At 62.0% G+C, this 16584-nt stretch overlaps 1 protein-coding gene across 4 annotated transcripts in view; it reads right to left on the reverse strand.

Annotated features, from left to right (window-relative positions):
- The window catches only part of MGRN1 (mahogunin ring finger 1), a 48177-nt gene that overhangs the window by 3420 nt on the left and 28173 nt on the right, over nt 1-16584 (reverse strand). For 2 of the 4 annotated variants that reach the window (XM_006140730.2, XM_006140732.3), the window contains exons 6-16: nt 14987-15053; nt 14777-14826; nt 13193-13240; nt 11686-11754; nt 11027-11186; nt 9603-9712; nt 7404-7469; nt 5857-6083; nt 3779-3902; nt 3432-3474; nt 1864-1962 (exon numbers count right to left, since the gene is read on the reverse strand). In XM_006140730.2, the coding sequence (XP_006140792.1) occupies nt 1864-1962; nt 3432-3474; nt 3779-3902; nt 5857-6083; nt 7404-7469; nt 9603-9712; nt 11027-11186; nt 11686-11754; nt 13193-13240; nt 14777-14826; nt 14987-15053 (1063 nt within the window). The remainder of the gene's footprint in view (nt 1-1863; nt 1963-3431; nt 3475-3778; nt 3903-5856; nt 6084-7403; nt 7470-9602; nt 9713-11026; nt 11187-11685; nt 11755-13192; nt 13241-14776; nt 14827-14986; nt 15054-16584) is intronic. The other 2 variants (XM_006140731.2, XM_006140733.3) reach the window with 1 other exon arrangement.

Consider the following 16584-nt stretch of genomic DNA (forward strand, 5'->3'; position numbering starts at 1 on the left):
GGGAGCGCACAGGGCGGTCGCCCATAAACTAAACGCCCCTCTGTGGAACCCCCTCGGCGAGACCCCCCTCTGCGGGCCTCCCTGGGCTGGACCTGCTGCAGCCCAGGAGAAGTAGCTGGCAAGCAGGCACTTCTGCGCCTGCGCCTCCGCCTCCGCACAACAGTTCAAGGCTGACCCCGAGTCAGGGGCCCCAGGCCACGGGCCAGCTAGGTCCTCGCCACTTCACAAACTTTCTGACCTCCACGCCCTCCTGCAGGGGGCATGAGGCGCACTGAGTATGCTCCACCCACCGTAACAGTGAGGACATGTGTGTACATGTGTTCACACTCAAAGCACCCACAGATGTCGAGACTTCACGATCTCTGTGAAGTGAGAACGCCAGCAGAGCAGGGAGTGCCACGCGAACGGAAAGACCCAGAATGCGCACGGGAAGGTGTGCAGTGCGCTCTAGCGCTGCCTGTCCCCGCCCCGGCTGACCTACGCAGGGGAGCGCAGACCTGAACCTGCAGGAGACGGGCCACCGGCAGGGAGCCCAGGAGCAGGGAACAGCCCCGTGCCACCGAGACCCCTCCTCCACCTCAGAGAACTGCCTGCCCCCTAGTTCGTGGACCAAGCCCCTCCTGTGGCAGGGAGGGTACAGGAACCAGACATCCTGGTTGCCCCTCTATGGTCAGGGAGCCTGGCGGTGGCCTGTCCCTACCCAGCCACAGGAAGCAGGGCAGGTTTTCCGATGCTGCCATCCACAGGCCTGGTGCCCCTCAGGGCCGCCCCACAGGGTCAGAACCCACACTACAGCTCCAGGAAGCTGAAGTCCCTCTCCTCACCGTCCCTGCTTACTCCCCAAGGTTTTTATCAAAATGAAACACGTGAGGACTTTGAAAGCATGTACTTGGATTCTGGGATTCTGGGTCTCCTTAAGACACGCTAACCCTAAGCCTGGCTTTACCTATGGATTTATGCTTTGGCTGGTCACTGCAGGCCACTAAAGCCACCAGGGTCCCTTCTCCCACCCCAGAGACCCTGTCACCGTGGTTTTCCTGCAAAGGCCACTGCTCACCCGGAAGCTGGGCAGGTACAAGAGGCCTTTCCAACAGAAGCACATCCCAACCCCCAGCCTGGGATCCCAGGGCCAGGCGGGGGCAGAGGGGCTGCCAGGCTGGCAGCAGGAGAGGGCCCAGGCTCCCCGAGCAACTGTTCCTAAGGTCACATCTCCAGCAGGGTGGTTGTTTATCCAACTAGTCACCCAGAATCTCGGGTGCCTCCTAGCAGGCACTGGCCACCTGAGAGGCCCCCCTCTGTCCCTGTCTTCGGCACACAGGACTGATCCCAACAGCAGAAAGCAAAAGCTCTGAGCCAAGGGCCTGGGTTGAGCCCCTCCAGAGGGCCCGGACCTGCTGTGTGTCTGTGACCCGGCAGTGCCCCAGTCAGGCCCAGGCACGACACAGGGTCTGCTTTCCCGCTTTCTGCTTGGGGCTGCCGAGCAGAAGCCCTCTGCGAACCAGCCCACCTGTACAATCCCTGGGCTGGCCCACAGGCAGGAGGGCAGGGAAGACAACACAGCAAGCCCAGCTGCTCCTGGGCAGGAGGCAACAGGAGAAGGACCACACCTTCCACAGGCTACTCTTGTGGCCTCCCAAGACCGAGCAGCTCCGGGCAAAGGGGGCGAAGGGGCTCGGGCACGGGCTCCGCCCGAGAACTGGGGCCTGCAGGAGGCACAGCCTGTGGACCTAGCCCTGCCACGGTCACACTTTGAAGGGGAGGGCGATGGGCGGCTTCAAGTCAAGGAGAAGGAGTGGACTCCCAACAGAAGCAGACCGCACATTCCTGGGGACAGTCAGGCCACCCCAGCCTGGGCACTGTTACCTGGCAGGCAGATGTCGGCAGGTGGGCCTGGCGGGCCATGACCGCAGTGCTCAGAGCTGCTGTCCTGCAGGACGTTCTCGATGGACGGCGCTCGGCTCCCTGCAGGGAAGGGCAAGGTCAGGACCCTGGCCAGGGGTCCCAGCTAGTGCTCTGGTCGAGGGCCCAGGGCTGTACATAGGCCCAACTCTACCCCCACCCCACTTTTCTCCAGATACCCCAAAGTGGATGTCCACTTTTCTCCCCTCTCCCTCTCTCCCACCTCCAGTGCAAGCTTTTTGTTTTTATTATAAAAACATCAGATACTGGGCCAGCAGGTGGCATGGTGGTTAAAGTGCTGAATCCTACATGGCTGACTCTGGTTCAAGTCCCAGACCTGGCAGCTTGAAAAGCATGCTGGGCACAAAATCCCGAGGGGAGAGTGAGAGTGGATTTGGGGCGTGGCCATCCCCCCCAGGGGTGATTTTCCACTTTCCCTCTCTCTGGTGAATGCACATGTCCTATGGCAAAAGTCCAAAAAAAGAAAACAGTTGGATGCCCACATTTGAAACCAAGGCTAAATGGTGGTGGGTTAATGTCCTGCTTGTCCCTTGGCCATCACTGCCTGTAGCGTGAGTGGCCGACCCTCATGGAGGGTGAGCCCTGACACATGTTGCTGGCCTTTCCTCTCCCTCACTCGGCCTCGCTCTGCGGAGAACCTGCCCTTCTCGGGACCAGCAGTTGGTGTAATGGATGTCGCTGGGCTCCCATGTAGTCAACCACGGTTCAAGAACTGGACCCGGTGGCTTAAAATCACACTGTGTGTGTGTGTGTGTGTGTGTGTGTGTGTGCGCTCATGAGCCAGAGACGAGAAGAGATTGTGATGTGGCCATCCCCCCAGGGGGTGATTTCTCATTTTATCTATGGTGATGTGGCCTATAGCAAAAACCTCTCAAAAAAAAAAAAAGAACCTGCCCTTTTCAGTGCTGCCTGAGGTGTGCTGATAAGGGTCCCTCTAGCAGAAGGGAGGCTGGCTCAACCTGGCCCCCACTCCATCAGCTGCACAGTGAGCTGGGGCTGCTTGGCCTGGGATGCGGCTAGCACCCGTCCTAGGACAGGCATCCCAGACCCAAGCACCAGGCCCCTCACGTGCAGTGGGGGACCGTTCCTGGGAGATGCCGCAGGGCAGCTGGAACTGCCTCTGGGCCTTTGCCACCCGGTGAGTCCTGCAGCCATCCTGGCCCCGTCATCTGACTCCCCTCCCTAACACCAACCCTGAGCCTTAGCTTCCTCACCTGTGCTGGAGGACACACTGAGGCAGCAGGCAGGGTTGGAGGCTGCCGAGACGCCCTCTGCCTCCCACTTAGCAGGAGACATGGCAAGGCCGCTCGCCATAACACAAGGCACGCTCCAGGGGTACTTCCCCCGCCCAGGCTACGTCCAGGGTCTGTCCTGTGCCCAGAGGATACGCATGGAGGGCTGGCAGTGACCCTAAGTGCCCCCAGGGAGGTGGGAGGATGAGACCGTGCCTAAGGAAGGTGACAGGGAGAGGACGGCCCAGGAGCAGCACCTCCTGGGGAAGAGGAACTCACCTTGCTTGAGCGACGACTCGGCCACCTCTTCCGTTAAGAAACTCTAGGAGACAAAAGAGCAAGCCCACCTAGAGCTCAGGGCATCTCGGGCAGAGCAGCTGAGCTCCTGAGACCAGGTGGTGTGGAGGGTGCCAGGGTGACTGCAGCTCCTCCAGGGCACACCAGATGGACCTCGTCCCAGGAAACAGGCTGGGGGAGTCGGGCATCTGGCAGAGGGCCCAGGTACACAGTGGGACGGGGACTGACTCTGGTGGGCCTGGACCGCAGAGGGCTGGCGGGAGCAGGTGTCAGGAAGCCTCACCTGTAGGGGACCTCTCCTGGGGGAGCCTCACCTGGGGGAGCCTCACCTCAGGGGAACTGCTTTCCCGCAGCACCAGCTCTGTACTACTTGGTGGGGGAGGAGCGCTGGAGTCCTCGGAGAGCTTCTCTTCGTCCACCTCACGGATGGGGGATGACGGGGACCGCAGGGTGCTGGGGACAGAGGGGGAGGGCAAGGAGGTTGGGGGTGGCACTCCTGAAGCCGGACTATGCCAGAGCCTGTGGACACCCCGCCGATGGCACAGGGTGACTGTGCACACAGCCTCCCCCAGGGGCTGCGCGGTGCTGTCAGCTAAGGGCCGGCCCAGTGCCCCGGTCTCGTCAGCACAGGCCCACCACAGGCCCCACGCTGGCATACGCTCCTATGCATGTGCCTTCACGTGTCAGGGCTGACCTCCCATGGGGACAGCCTGGGGCCTGGGTGGGGCTGCGGAGTCCCTGCCTGCCTTCTGCCTCCCTGCTGAGAAGCCAGGCAGGGCCAGGCGGCAGCCCAGAGGGACACGCTGATCCCACAGGTTGGGCCCTGGCTTCACATCCCCAGACCTGAGCATGCGGGGCACACGTGTGCCTGGGATCCCGCCCAGTGGAGAACACGGCAAGGAGACCCTGCCTGGGGCTTTCTCTCAGGTAAGAAACGAACTTCAAGAAAAAGAAAGTCAGGCCTGCTCCATGGCCTGGTGGTTGAGGCAGCCAGATCCCACACGGCTGACTGTGCGGTTCCAGAACAGACCAGGCATTTGAGAAACAGGTCGAGCGTGTGTGTGTCCAGACCCTCCAAAGGAGGGAGAGATGGGGGGACTACGGTGTGGCATTCCTCACGGGGTGCTTTCTCTTCCCCTCCCTGGTGAAAACATACACCCTCTAGCGCCCCGTCAAAAAAGGAAAAAAAAGAAAGGATAAGACTAGGACCAGCCCCATAGCCTAGTGGTTAAAGCAGCTGGATCCCAGGGCAGTAGGTGGCATGTTGTTAGGACACTGGAACCCACAGAGCTGACTATAGTTCAAGTCCCAGACCCATGGCTCAAAAACACACCAGGTACGTGTGTGCATGCATGTCCAAAATCCCAGGAGAAGGAATTGCGGCGTGGCCATCCCCCAGAGGGTGATTTCTCACTTTCTCTCTGTTCTATTATCTTTCCGATAAGCACACGGGCCCTATAGCAAAACCCTGGGAAAAAAAGGAGTCAGATCACACAGGGCCAACTACACGGTTTGAGTCCTGGGCTCAGCAACTTGAAAAACAAGCCAGGTGCGTGTGCCCAAGTCCCGAGAGGAGAAAGAAGGGGCTGTAGTGGGGCTGCTCCTTGCAGGGGTGGGAGGGTAATAGCTTAATTTCCTTCTCTGTTTCCAGCGAGTGGAGTGACCCTACAGTGAACTTTAAAAAACAAAGACAAATCCTAGTGATTTTAAAGACACACCAGACACGTGTGCATGTGTGCCCCAAGCCCCGACAGGATGGAGATGAAGAGACTACAGTGTGGCCGCATCCCGTCAGGGAGTGCTTCCTCCCTCTCTATCCCTGGCAAGCACACACCTGCCGGCCAAGCATATGAAGCACGCACACACAAACACGCACACGCACACGCACACACAGGCTTGCAGTGACGCTGGTGCGGCAGGCACTCCCGCATGGCTGAGGGAGCCTCTGCTCACTTGTGACCTGCACAGGCCTGCAGCCCTCGGAAGGCTCTGTGAGGGACAAAGGTGCTACCGCCTGGCGGGGACCCGGCCCCACTGCTGGCCGGGCGATGGTACAGGCAGGCGCACTCCCCTAGCTGCTGGGGTCCCCTGCCATTTAGCAGCACCTAGGATGTCTGTGAGCAGCCCTCCTCATGGTCCTGGACCCCAGAGCTCACAGAGCCCCTGCAGTGTGCCCTGTGGCCCTGTCCCCACCAGGGCACCACTGCCCTGAGCCTTTGCTCCGTGCTCCTGCCGGAACGGACTTCACCCTGCTCTAACCTGCTACTGGGCCTTGTGGGTCTCTGGTGAGTCACCAAACAAGACCGGTTAAAAAAAGACCTGAAACCAGGAACGAGCTGCTGGCCCTCCTCACGTGCCACCCCGACTTGCACCCACGCCCCTCCTGTGCGGCCGGCACTGGCCTCACCTGTCCGGAGACCTGCTCCGCGGCTTGCCCTTCGGGTGGCTGCTTTCTGTGACACGCTCGATCCCAGCGAGCGGACAGCTGGCTTGGGACAGGCCGTCCGAGATGCCCGAGTAGGTGATCTCCTCATAGAGGGGGGCTGAGGGCATGGCGGGGGGGGCGGCCCGCAGGCCGTTGAGCGCCTCCAGCAGGGAGATGGGCTCGTAGCCGGGTGGGATGCTGTCGGAGCTCTGTGGGGACAAGGGCGAGTGAGGGACAGCCGGCTCCCTGCCCAGAAGCCCCAGGTGCCGAGCTGGCATCCCAGGGGTGTCCCCGCCCCCGCCCTCCTTGGCTGACAATCTGTCCACACCACCTTTGAGGGACTCAACCTCCCTGCAGCACTGAGGTGCCCCTGCCCAGGGGACCCGGCCATCAGCTCCCACAAACGCCCCACCTCGGTGCCCAGGACAGGGAGCCTCTGGTAGGAGCTGCCCCCACCCAGCCTTGGCCGGCCTCCACCTGGCTTCTGTGCCCACCCTGCCAGGGTGAGAGTGAGGGGTTAGTGACAGGAAAGAGCTCAGAGGCAGGAGGAGCAAAGCCATGCCAGGGCGAGAGCACCTGGGAAACGCGGGTTCTAGACCAAGGCGAGCTGCCTACTGGGCTCTGCCCGAGCCAGGATCAGGTGAGCTGAGTCGCCACGGCCATGGGGAGGAAGACACTGGGTGTGGGGATGATAGCGAGCGTGCCCTCCACTCCTTGAAGCCAGGCCCAGGGACAAAACGCTCACGAACGCTCCCTGTGGGCTGCCTGACAGAGGCCCCAGGAGAAGGGGCGATGGAGAGGGCCCATCTCTGGGGCCCACACCACAGTGTGGGCGGCAGAGCAGGCGAGCCCTCCCTCACCGGGCCTGCACTCTGTCGGATCTAAGTCTACCCCACCCTTCAGCTCCCATCTGCGCTCCACTTAAAGGTAAAGTTACTGGAATCCCCTCCCTGTAAAAAGGACACACCTCTCTCTGCGCGGGTTCCCAAGCAGCTTCCACCCTCTAAGTTATCCTGAGCACAGGGCCTGGCCCGGCTGCCACGCGCTTTCTGGTCCCCCGCCTGCTCCCAGGAGTGCAGGGAAAATGCAAGAAAACCAAAGTCGTCGGCCCAAGGAGCTAAGATCGGAGGGGTAGAGAGCGAGGATGCAACGGGCATGCGTGAGGAATGCTGTTTGCAAAAATAGCGACGCCAGCTCCACGTTGGCATCCATTCCACTGCCAGCAAGAAAAAAAGGGAAACGGCACTGGGAGGCCACGGGGGCAGGGAGCTGGCCAGAAGGGCGGCGACGAGCCACGACGCCCGCAGCGACTGGGACGGTGCGTGCCACACTGGCTTTGCCGACAGACCTTGAGCTTTGCTTGTTCCACAAAACTCCCTTCCTGGGCAGGGCCACGGGGACTGAGGAGAGCGGGGGACAGATGACGTTAATCGGACGTTAGCCTGGGGTGAAAGTGCCTTCCCACACTTGTCTTGGCTTAAAAACTAGGGCGCGGGCAGGAGAGCGCAGCCACGGCCGCGCACACTTACTGTTTCCCTTTTAGGGTTCTTGCTGGCCAGGGAGGCGGGGTGCGACTTTGATTTTTTAAAGGGACACTGTCAAGATAAAAATCAAACGTTTTACAATGACCGCCCCCCACACGGCGCTACAGTGGCGGATGGGCTCTCTGACTGGCCGTCCTCTGGCAGGCCATGACCCACGCTCCACCAGCCTCACGAGCACCTGCATCCTGGGGTCTGAGTCAACGCGAGTTCTGACCCGGCCCAGGCAGCTGTCTGCACATCTAACCAGCTCCCAGGAGCCGGCTGCTGGGCCCCACTGCCCACCATGGTCTGCATCTCCCTGGGACAGCAGGGCTTCACCCCACAAGGTGGGCATGAGAGTGGCTGGGGCCTCCCAGAAGCAGGCTGGGCTGAGTGAGGGACGGGGACCCCAAGGTGGCTGGACAAAGTCCCTCCACCAGTGCGCGGCACCCCCCTGTGCTTGGCACTGCCTGCCAACGGTACTGCCAATGCCTGGGTCTGAGTTCAAAGGTGGCTGGAGAGAAAGGTCAGCCCCGAACCAGCCCCTCCGTGACCTCGGGCCTCACTGGACGAAACATGTAATGGGTTCCTCCCAGCACCACACAGGGACCGCTGAGCAGGCAGCGAGGGCGTCTTGCCGCGTCCACCCTACAGAGGGCCAGGAGGCTCTCTGGGAAGGTGCATGGCTGTGGGCACGTGGCCATGACTGCAGCCTGGGTACATGTCACATCCTGGCCACCCTGTGCCTCTTGGCTCACTCGGGACAAGGACAAAGAGGAAACTGCCAGGACCAGCAGACGGCGTAACGGTTATGCGGCCGGACCCCCACGTAGTCAACTGCAGTTCAAGTTCTGGACCCAGAAGCTTGGAACAATGTTGAGGGTGTGTGTGCCTGCCCAAAATACTGAGAGGGGAACGGAAAGAGAGTCTACCTGAGCCCCGGCCAACAGGGCAGGACAGGGAGAAGCAAAAACAAGAGGTCATAAATCCACCCTCCAACTGAGCTTCCGCCCAGGCCCTGTGAGAGTGGACCCTATTTACACCAACCCCGCGAAGCCCCGCCAGGCAGATGGGACAGTGCGCCTGGCCCTGGGGGAGCTGGGTGTGTGTGCAGGGTGACAGGGACCCCACGCCTCTACTCTAGCTTCAAGATCACAACTTTAGATTTTGAAAGAAAAGCCAAAAATCCAGGTTTTGAGGACAATTTCCAGACTTTTAAACGCTGGCCCAATTTTCAGAAATATCTTACGGCCTGAACATGACTACTGCCACCAGCGGATCACGGTCCCAGCCCAAGGCTCCGACCCAGGAGGTGCGGGAGCCCTGGGGAGCAGGGCGTCCTCTCGGGGAGATGCTGGCCATGGGTCTCTTCCACTGCTTTTCAGAGTGGTGACAGGACCTGGAGCACCACAGTCCAAACCACCTTGGGCAGGAGCCACGAGACACCCACCCAGACACAGCGCTCCTGGCCAGCAGGACCAGGAGGCCGGGGCCCCGCTCAGCTGGCGCCCCTGCAGCTCTGCTTGCTCTGCTCACTCCACCTCAGCTGCTCCACCCCACCCCCCAACTCCCCGTCTCTTCGGCTCTGTGTCTCTGTCTATGTCTCTCTTCCTATCTCTGTCTCCATGCCTACATCTGTGTGTCTTCACATCTGACTCCCCACATCTCTGTCCCTCTGCACCTCCCTCCCTGAGGCACGTCTCTGTCTCCCTATCTCTCTGCTCTGTCCATCTCTTTCCTTATATCCTGGAAGTGAGACTTGACTGCTCTCATCTACCTGAGCAAGGTCTTCCTGTGTGGTCTCAGAAAGAGAGCTGGCTGGCCACGTGCCACAGCCCTGGGGCGCCCAGGCTGGGACGGACCGAGGGCAGCACCAGTCAAGAGGGAAGGCCGGCTGCCCCTGGGGGCACCTGGTGAGGGAACAGCCGCCCCACTCACTGTAAACCTCAGGGTGCCAGGCTCGCCTGGCTCAGAGGATGCAGGGACACCGCACACCCAGAATGACACCGCGGGCTCTCGCCGTTGCCAGCCGTGTTCACAGGCCACAGGTCACCTACCAACGTCACCGCCAGTGAGGGACAATGCCTGCCCACCGGGCATGCAAGGACACAGAGGCCCTGGCCAGACCGCCTGGGTCCTGGCCTGGTGCTGCCTGGAGGGCTCTGGCCGCTCTGGCCCCTGATGCAGACAAGAAGAGGCACTTACGGAGTGCTCGTCATGGTCCACGCTCTGGGCCAGGACGGGGCTGAAAGAGATGGGGGACAAGGCTCCTGGCTTCTTCCGCACGGCTCGGATCTGCAGGAGGGCCCGAAAAGCTGTGGAGGAGGAGAGGAGGCTCACACGAGGCAGGCCACTGTGCAGGAACACCGCCCATCTTCCATGCTGACCTCCCCACGTCCCCAGGTCAGAGGCCAGATGGGCTCTTAATAAAAGGGCCCCAGGAAGGGGCAAGTAAGGCCTCAAAGCACTGCCCAGACTGAGCTCGGAAGGAGGTGGGGGCAGGCAGCCAAGACGGACTGCCCACGAGAGGTTGAACTAGCTTCCAGTGCCAGCCCAGGCCCACCCTGCCCTGACCTCCTGCTCCCAGGTACTCCTGGCTCTCTTCCAGACGGGGCAATAAGTCACCCTCCCAGCGGGCCCCTGTGTGCAGGCCCCGGCCCCAGCCACGGCCGGCCCTGTCTTGACAGGGCCTTCCACCTGGGCTCTGCACCCTAGAACACACGGCCTTTCCCTCCATTTCTGCACACCCTGAGGTCCCGGGGAACCTCTACAGGGCACACTCGCACCCCAACTCCCCTCCCCAAGCCAGCTGGGTCTCACGCGTGGGGACAACCACCATGAGGTGCCAGTGCAGCTGCTTCCAATCAATAGGTCAGAGCATGGACAAACCCAAGCAGACCTGCCCATCTCATCCTACATGTGACCTGGGGTGAGGTCCTGCTGACCCCAGCACTGACAGGCAGGCCCGACGCCTGGGGCCACCGTAGTCCTCCACGGCCTGTGTCAGCACAGGAGGCAGCGTGCACTGCCGAGCTCGGTGCCGTTGGCCTCCTGAAGGCAGCATCCCCATGCAGGTGTCCTCGCACCTGTCCCAGTCCCTGCTGCCAGCACGGGCCAAGTGGAGGCTCCCTTGACCCAGTGGCTCTTTACCCCGAGGACATTCGGGTCCCTGTCACCCAGCCTCACAATATGTTCGGTGACCCCCACTGCAAAAACCCTGGATTGCTCAGGAAACCACATTCAGCCCTTCTGTGGGTCCCCACCCAGCGCACTGGCCCGTTTTCACCTCATTTTAATTTTTCTATCAAAGTATTTTCCAGGCAACTTTTAAGACATTCCGTTCACAGATCAGTCACGTGCCCGCAGTTCGATGTCACCAAGCACCTCCTGGAACGCCTTCGGCCCGACTCAGCAAGCCCACTCTCCCGGAGCCGTGGCTGGGGAGCGGGACTAACCGGTGCTGGGGTGTTGCTGTGGGCCAGGCTGCTATCAGTGAGAGCCGGGTGCCAGACCTGCGGCCTGGCTGGTTCTTAGCCCACAAGGCCCCACGGCCCCAGCCTGCCCTGGTCGGGCCAACCTGGAGCCTCCGGGACCTCCCGCATGGCAGAAGGCCAGGGCACTGCACTCACGGAGCCGGCAGATGGGGCAGTTGTTGGCCTGGTAGCGCAGCGTGTCGGCACAGGAGGTGCAGAGGCAGAGGTGGCGGCAGGGCAGGATCAGCGTGTCCCGCAGGTCCGACAGGCACACCACACACTCGCTGCTGTTGTCACTGTTCTCATCGTCCGAGGGCTGCGAGAACAAGGACTGTGGGTCAGCAGGCTACAGGGCGCAGGGAAGGACAAGTCTTTGAGTCACCTGGGGTAGGCCTTCCCGTGCCGCCAGCTGTCCCCCATCTCCAGGGGCTGCCCTAGCAATGGAGAGCCGGCGGGCAGGAGGAGGTCACCATGGGGAACTCCCAGGACACACAGCCTGGAGGGAGCCTGTGGCGGGGCAGTGCCGCTGGTTGGCTGCCTGTGATGGAAGTAACTGGAGCCTGGGAGGGAGGCCATCCTGCATTCCCAGGCTGACAAGCCAATGAGCTCACTGGAAAAAGGACAAACGTTCCCAAAACGCTGTCCCCTTTTTTAAATAGTAAGGAATAATGATGGAGTCTGGGCCCTCTCAGAGAAGGCAGGGAAGGGACCGGTGCCAGGCTGGCCCTCGGACACGGCAAGCACACAGCCCCATGGGCAGGAGACCCGCTGGGTGGGGGCCACGAGTCCAGGCAGGCGCCCGCCGCAGACCACACCTTGGTCTCCTGGTTGTTTTTGTTCTCGATGCCATAGATCTCCTGCAGCAGGTAGCTGACCCGGTCCACCTGGAGAGCAGAGGGGCAAGCTGGGCTTCACCAGCCCCACCAAGGGCTACTCGACCCCTGCCTGGCCCCACCTGCCTCCGAGATGCCAGGCCGGGACCCCAGGGGCAGGCACGGCTGGGGATTGTCAGGCCTACTCAGCCCAGCCCCAGCTCCAGGGCCAGAGGGGCAAGGGACACTGGCTACCTGCCCAGCCCACCCAGCAGCCCAGGGAGCCGGGCTGGGCCAGTGGTTCTGCCCACCATGCTAGGGCGGGCCCAGCGCCAAGCTCTACCACATCTCTGCCCCAACACCAGAGCAAAACCACTTTGGACCTGCCTCCCTCAGTCCCCAGCAGCAACCAGAGTCGATGGTCCCCGGTACCGGGCAGCTACTACTCCCTAGGACCCCCTTTCACAACACGAAGACACCTCTGGTCGGGACCAGCAGGTGGCATGGTGGTTAAGGTGCCGGATTCCCACACGGCTGACCACGGTTCTTTCTCACTTTCCCTTTCTTCTCTCCATGTCTCTCTCTGGTCAGATTAAAAAATAGTAACAAATAAAATTAAAAAAAAAAAAAAAAAAGACGCCTCTGGTCACACAGCCCAAACCAAGGTCTACAGACCACGTCCTGCCCCGTGGTGGCTTGCTCCCAGGCTGGTGGCCTTCTGCTGGCCATGCTCCCAACAGCCTGGCTGCTGGTTCCCAGTCCCACGGACGTGAGCCCCACGAGCTGTCCCAGCGAGCAGCTGCTGCCGGCAGCTCACTCAAGACAAGGCCCTGGCCAGTGCTGGGGTCCCCTGTCCTCCAGGCTCCGTCTGCCTCTCCTACAAAGTAGACAACACGGCTTCAAGCCAGTCTTAGGCCCCAAAGCAGCAACACACGGGGTTCCTGCCGCCAAGGCTCTGGGGCAGACCCAGGCTCGTGCCGTTAACATCAGTCCCGACACCAAGGCCTGACCCAGCCATTTAGGGGTCCCGCCCTCTAAATGCTCACAGGACTGAAGTGGGAGGCCACCGGGAGTAACTTCCCAGGAGAGGACGGCACTACTGAGCCGAGGGGGCGAGCTCACGCATGGCTCCCCTGCTCCCCCTGCTGCACAGTCGTGCAAACCTTCGCCCTGCTCTGAGGGGTTCTCGGCAGTCTGTGAGGGGGAGATGGCTCGACTCGCTCACCCAGCGGACATCTACTGCGTACTGAAGACGTTCCGGACACCAGGGTCTAGACTGGCCACGACTCAGAGCTGTTGCTCGTGTGCGGCGGGGTACAATGCACATGCCCGCACCTGCCAGGCTCCTGGAGCCTCGGGCCCACGAGGGAGGCACAGTCAACAGGCCCCGCACAGCTGCTCCTACGGCAGCCCCGGGGCCCCAGACCGTCGTGGAGACCCCTGACGTGCATGTATACACGCGTGTCTTTTAAATCCAGAGGGGTCACGGTGTCCCGTCTAGTAGACTTACGATTTGCTTCTGCTTCAAAGGCTTCACCGAGAAGCTGCCGTCCACATGCTGCAGAGAAAGAGGCGGGGTTAGCTCGGTCAAGCAGGCCCTCCGATCTCAGCCGGCTGAAGCCCCTTCCTGGCTAACCCACATCAGTGGCTGGAAAGAGGAAGGGCCACATGAAGACTAAGACCCAGCGTAGTTCACAGACCTGGTTGGAAACTGCCTGGAAGAAGATCCTCCAGCCACTGCGGCCTCCCAGACCCACAGGCCACTCAGCCAAGCTCTGGCAAGGCAGGGGCCTCCCTGCCTCAAGCAGCAGCCCTCAGGGAGCAGAAGCGAAGACCAGTTCAGGCCAGGCCCCGCGTGTGCACAGCAAGGCCCGGGGCTCCGGGACCGTGAGGATAGAGCAGCGCGTCTGCAGTTCCAGAAATGCGCGGCTCAAGTCCGAGGATCCAAGATCTTGCAATACTAATTATCCCTGTTCAGTCAACCACTCAGGGTTTGCTGGGAAGGCTCGTGGGTTCTAACAGAAGCTTCCAGGTGCTCAACTCCAAAAACAAAGCAGCTTCTTGCTGGGCTCTCCCCTGGAGCCCAGAGGAACGTGTGCTCGAGACATGCCCTGGCTGGAGGACCTGGGCCGGCAAATGGTTATAGTTCTCCTGACAAGGCTGAGACTGATCACGCCAACTCCGCCGACACCCCACATCGGCACCCCAGGCCCGGAGAGCACGACTTGCCCTCACCACAGGCGACAGAGCAAGAGGCCCTGGAGCCAGCTGCCAGACCCAGTCATAACCAGGAGGAGGTGGGTTTGGCACCAAAGCCCCGGGCTGTGGACACAGCCTGGGCAAAGTGCTGGAGTGACCAGCACGCAGCTGGTGCAAAGTCCACAAAGCAGTCCGACCCATGTCCTCGGGGGGCTCTCACTTCCTCGCCCGTCCCAGGTCACAGGCTGGCAAACTCTCCAGCGGCAGAGTCAGTATGGGCTTGGGGGTGAGCTGCCTCATGACCAGATGGGGACACGTCTGGGCAGCCCACAGGGTCTGGGCCAAGGAGGCAGGAAGCAGTCCCTCACCCAGCTCCTGGAATTCACTGGGCATCATGCAGCTCTGAGGACGTGATGACAAGTGAGGGGCCAGTTTGGCCTCGACATCAACCTAGAAGGTCGCCCCAAGAGGGTCAGCAAAGGTCCCCTGCAAAGGCCGAGGTCTGCCTCGGGAGGAAGGGCAGAGTGAGCGTGAGGCAGGCAAGAGCAGGCCCAGGCAGCGCTGTGGCGGGTCCCTCACAGGTGACGCGAAGAACAGTGGCCTGGAGGGAAGGGGCCGTGGCCCGAGGAGAGCCCCCTGGAAGTTCACTCCGGGGCCCGGAGGAAGGCTGGTGCACGGTGGGAACTCTCTGTGGTGTCCTGGGTGCTGCATCTCCAGGTCCCAGAGGTGGACAGGTCTGGCCACCACACTTTAACCAACCCTAGGAAAGCCCCCAACACTGATGCTTGCTCTGCCTCAGGGCTCTGAGAAGCACCCGATGACTAGGGCTGAACCCTCTGCCCAGGCCAGGCCTCAGGCCCTGACCCCAAGCTGGTGGCAGCGAGACGACACTTACCTTTTCAAAAGCAGCCAAGAGCACGTGGGCGTGGCCGGTCACCTCCACAACTGCGGGGGAGGGAGAGCGCCAGAGTGGTCAGAGCGGAAGCAGGGCTGCCCCGCCCCACCCCTGCAGCCCACGGCAGTGTGCAGGGCCTGGCGGGCCCCGGGCCTCCCTGGTCCTCCGCCACACTCAGGAGGGCAGAGGGGAAGGGCCAGAGCTGCTCACCGTCTCCTTCATCCACCACCGCCTGGATGACCACCGGAAACACGCCCCGGTCCAGGTCAAAGTTCAGCTGAGAAGAAAAGGAGGTAAGACGTCAGGACCCAGGCGCCAAGCCCAGGGCCGGTCACAGACAGCTGGAGAAGGTGGGCAGCTGGGGTGGCTCAGGGGACGTGGGAGGAGGTGGCGAGGGCGGCGCTGGGAACCCGGTGTGTGTGAGGTAAGACGCACGTAACGCCAAAGCTGCCGTTTGGCCACGTTTGGGAAACAGTATATCCAGAAGGTCACGCAATCACCATCCACTTCCGGAACTTTCTCATCGCCCCCCACAGGGGCACTGCCCTGACTGGCGCTGGCTCCCCAGCCCCGGCCACCGCCTGTCTGCTCTCTGTCCCCAAGGCCGTCTGCTCCGGGCACGGCGCGCACACTCACAGCACACGGCCTTCGCCTGCCGCTTCCTTCACGCGACAGCCTCGCGTCTCCCAGGCTCACCTCAGACGCAAGCATCAGAGCCTCCCTTTCCGAGGCTGAGTAGTCCACGTGCACACAGGCCACGTTCTGCCTACCCGTCCACGCAGCCACGGACACGGGGGTCGAAGCCCTCCTGGCTGCCGAGAGCACTGGTGCCTAAACACCTGCTGAGCCCGCTTTCGTCTCCCTTATTTTCTCACTTGCCAGAAGGCACCTGTGCTTGCTGGACCGAGACGGAGAGGAGATGAGAAAGCACGCCTCCAGGTCTGGGACTTGAACTGTGGCCCGCCATCCGGGAGACCAACACCTTAACCACCACACCATCTATTGGCCCCGGCACCTGGGGCCTAGATCTACACCTCAAACACGCAGCCCTGCGGAATCCAGCACCTTAACCACCACACCCCGGCCTGGTCAGAGCCCGATTTCAAGTCTCTCGGGCACACGTGCCTCCAAGCCCACATGCGAGGAAGCTCTGTCTACATCTCTGAAGAGACACACTGGGCTCAGCCCCACCAAAGACATGGCTCATCTGAGGTCAAGCAGCCTCTCACACTGCCTGTCTCCTGCCGCCCTCTGCCACCGTCCTGCCCACAGCCCTGGCCCTGGCCAGTCAGCCCAGCTCTGCAGTGGCTCCACCTCGCCCAGAGCAGCTCCCACCACGCTGCGGGTGGCTCCCACCTCGCCCAGCCTCCGCAGTGGCTCCACCTCACCCAGAGCAGCTCCCACCACGCTGCGGGTGGCTCCCACCTCGCCCAGCCTCCGCAGTGGCTTCACCTCACCCAGAGCAGCTCCCACCTTGCCCGGCCTCCACAGCGGCTCCACCTCACCCAGAGCAGCTCCCACCTCACCTAGGGTGGCTCCCACCTCGCCCGGCCTCCACAGTGGCTCCTACTTCGCCCAGAGCAGCTCCCACCTCGCCAAAGGTGGCTCCCACCTCGCCTGGCCTCTGCAGCGTCAGCCCAGCTCTGCAGTGGCTCCACCTCGCCCAGAGCAGCTCCCACCTCGCCCAGCCCCGGCAGTGGCTCCACCTCGCCCAGAGCAGCTCCCACCTCGCCTAGGGTGGCTCCTACTTCACCCAGAGCAGCTCCCTCCCACCTCGCCCGGCCTCCACAGTGGCTCCCATCTCACCT

This window comes from Tupaia chinensis, unplaced genomic scaffold, assembly GCF_000334495.1.
Source record: "Tupaia chinensis unplaced genomic scaffold, TupChi_1.0 Scaffold000042_2, whole genome shotgun sequence".
Classification (NCBI taxonomy): Eukaryota; Metazoa; Chordata; class Mammalia; order Scandentia; family Tupaiidae; genus Tupaia; species Tupaia belangeri.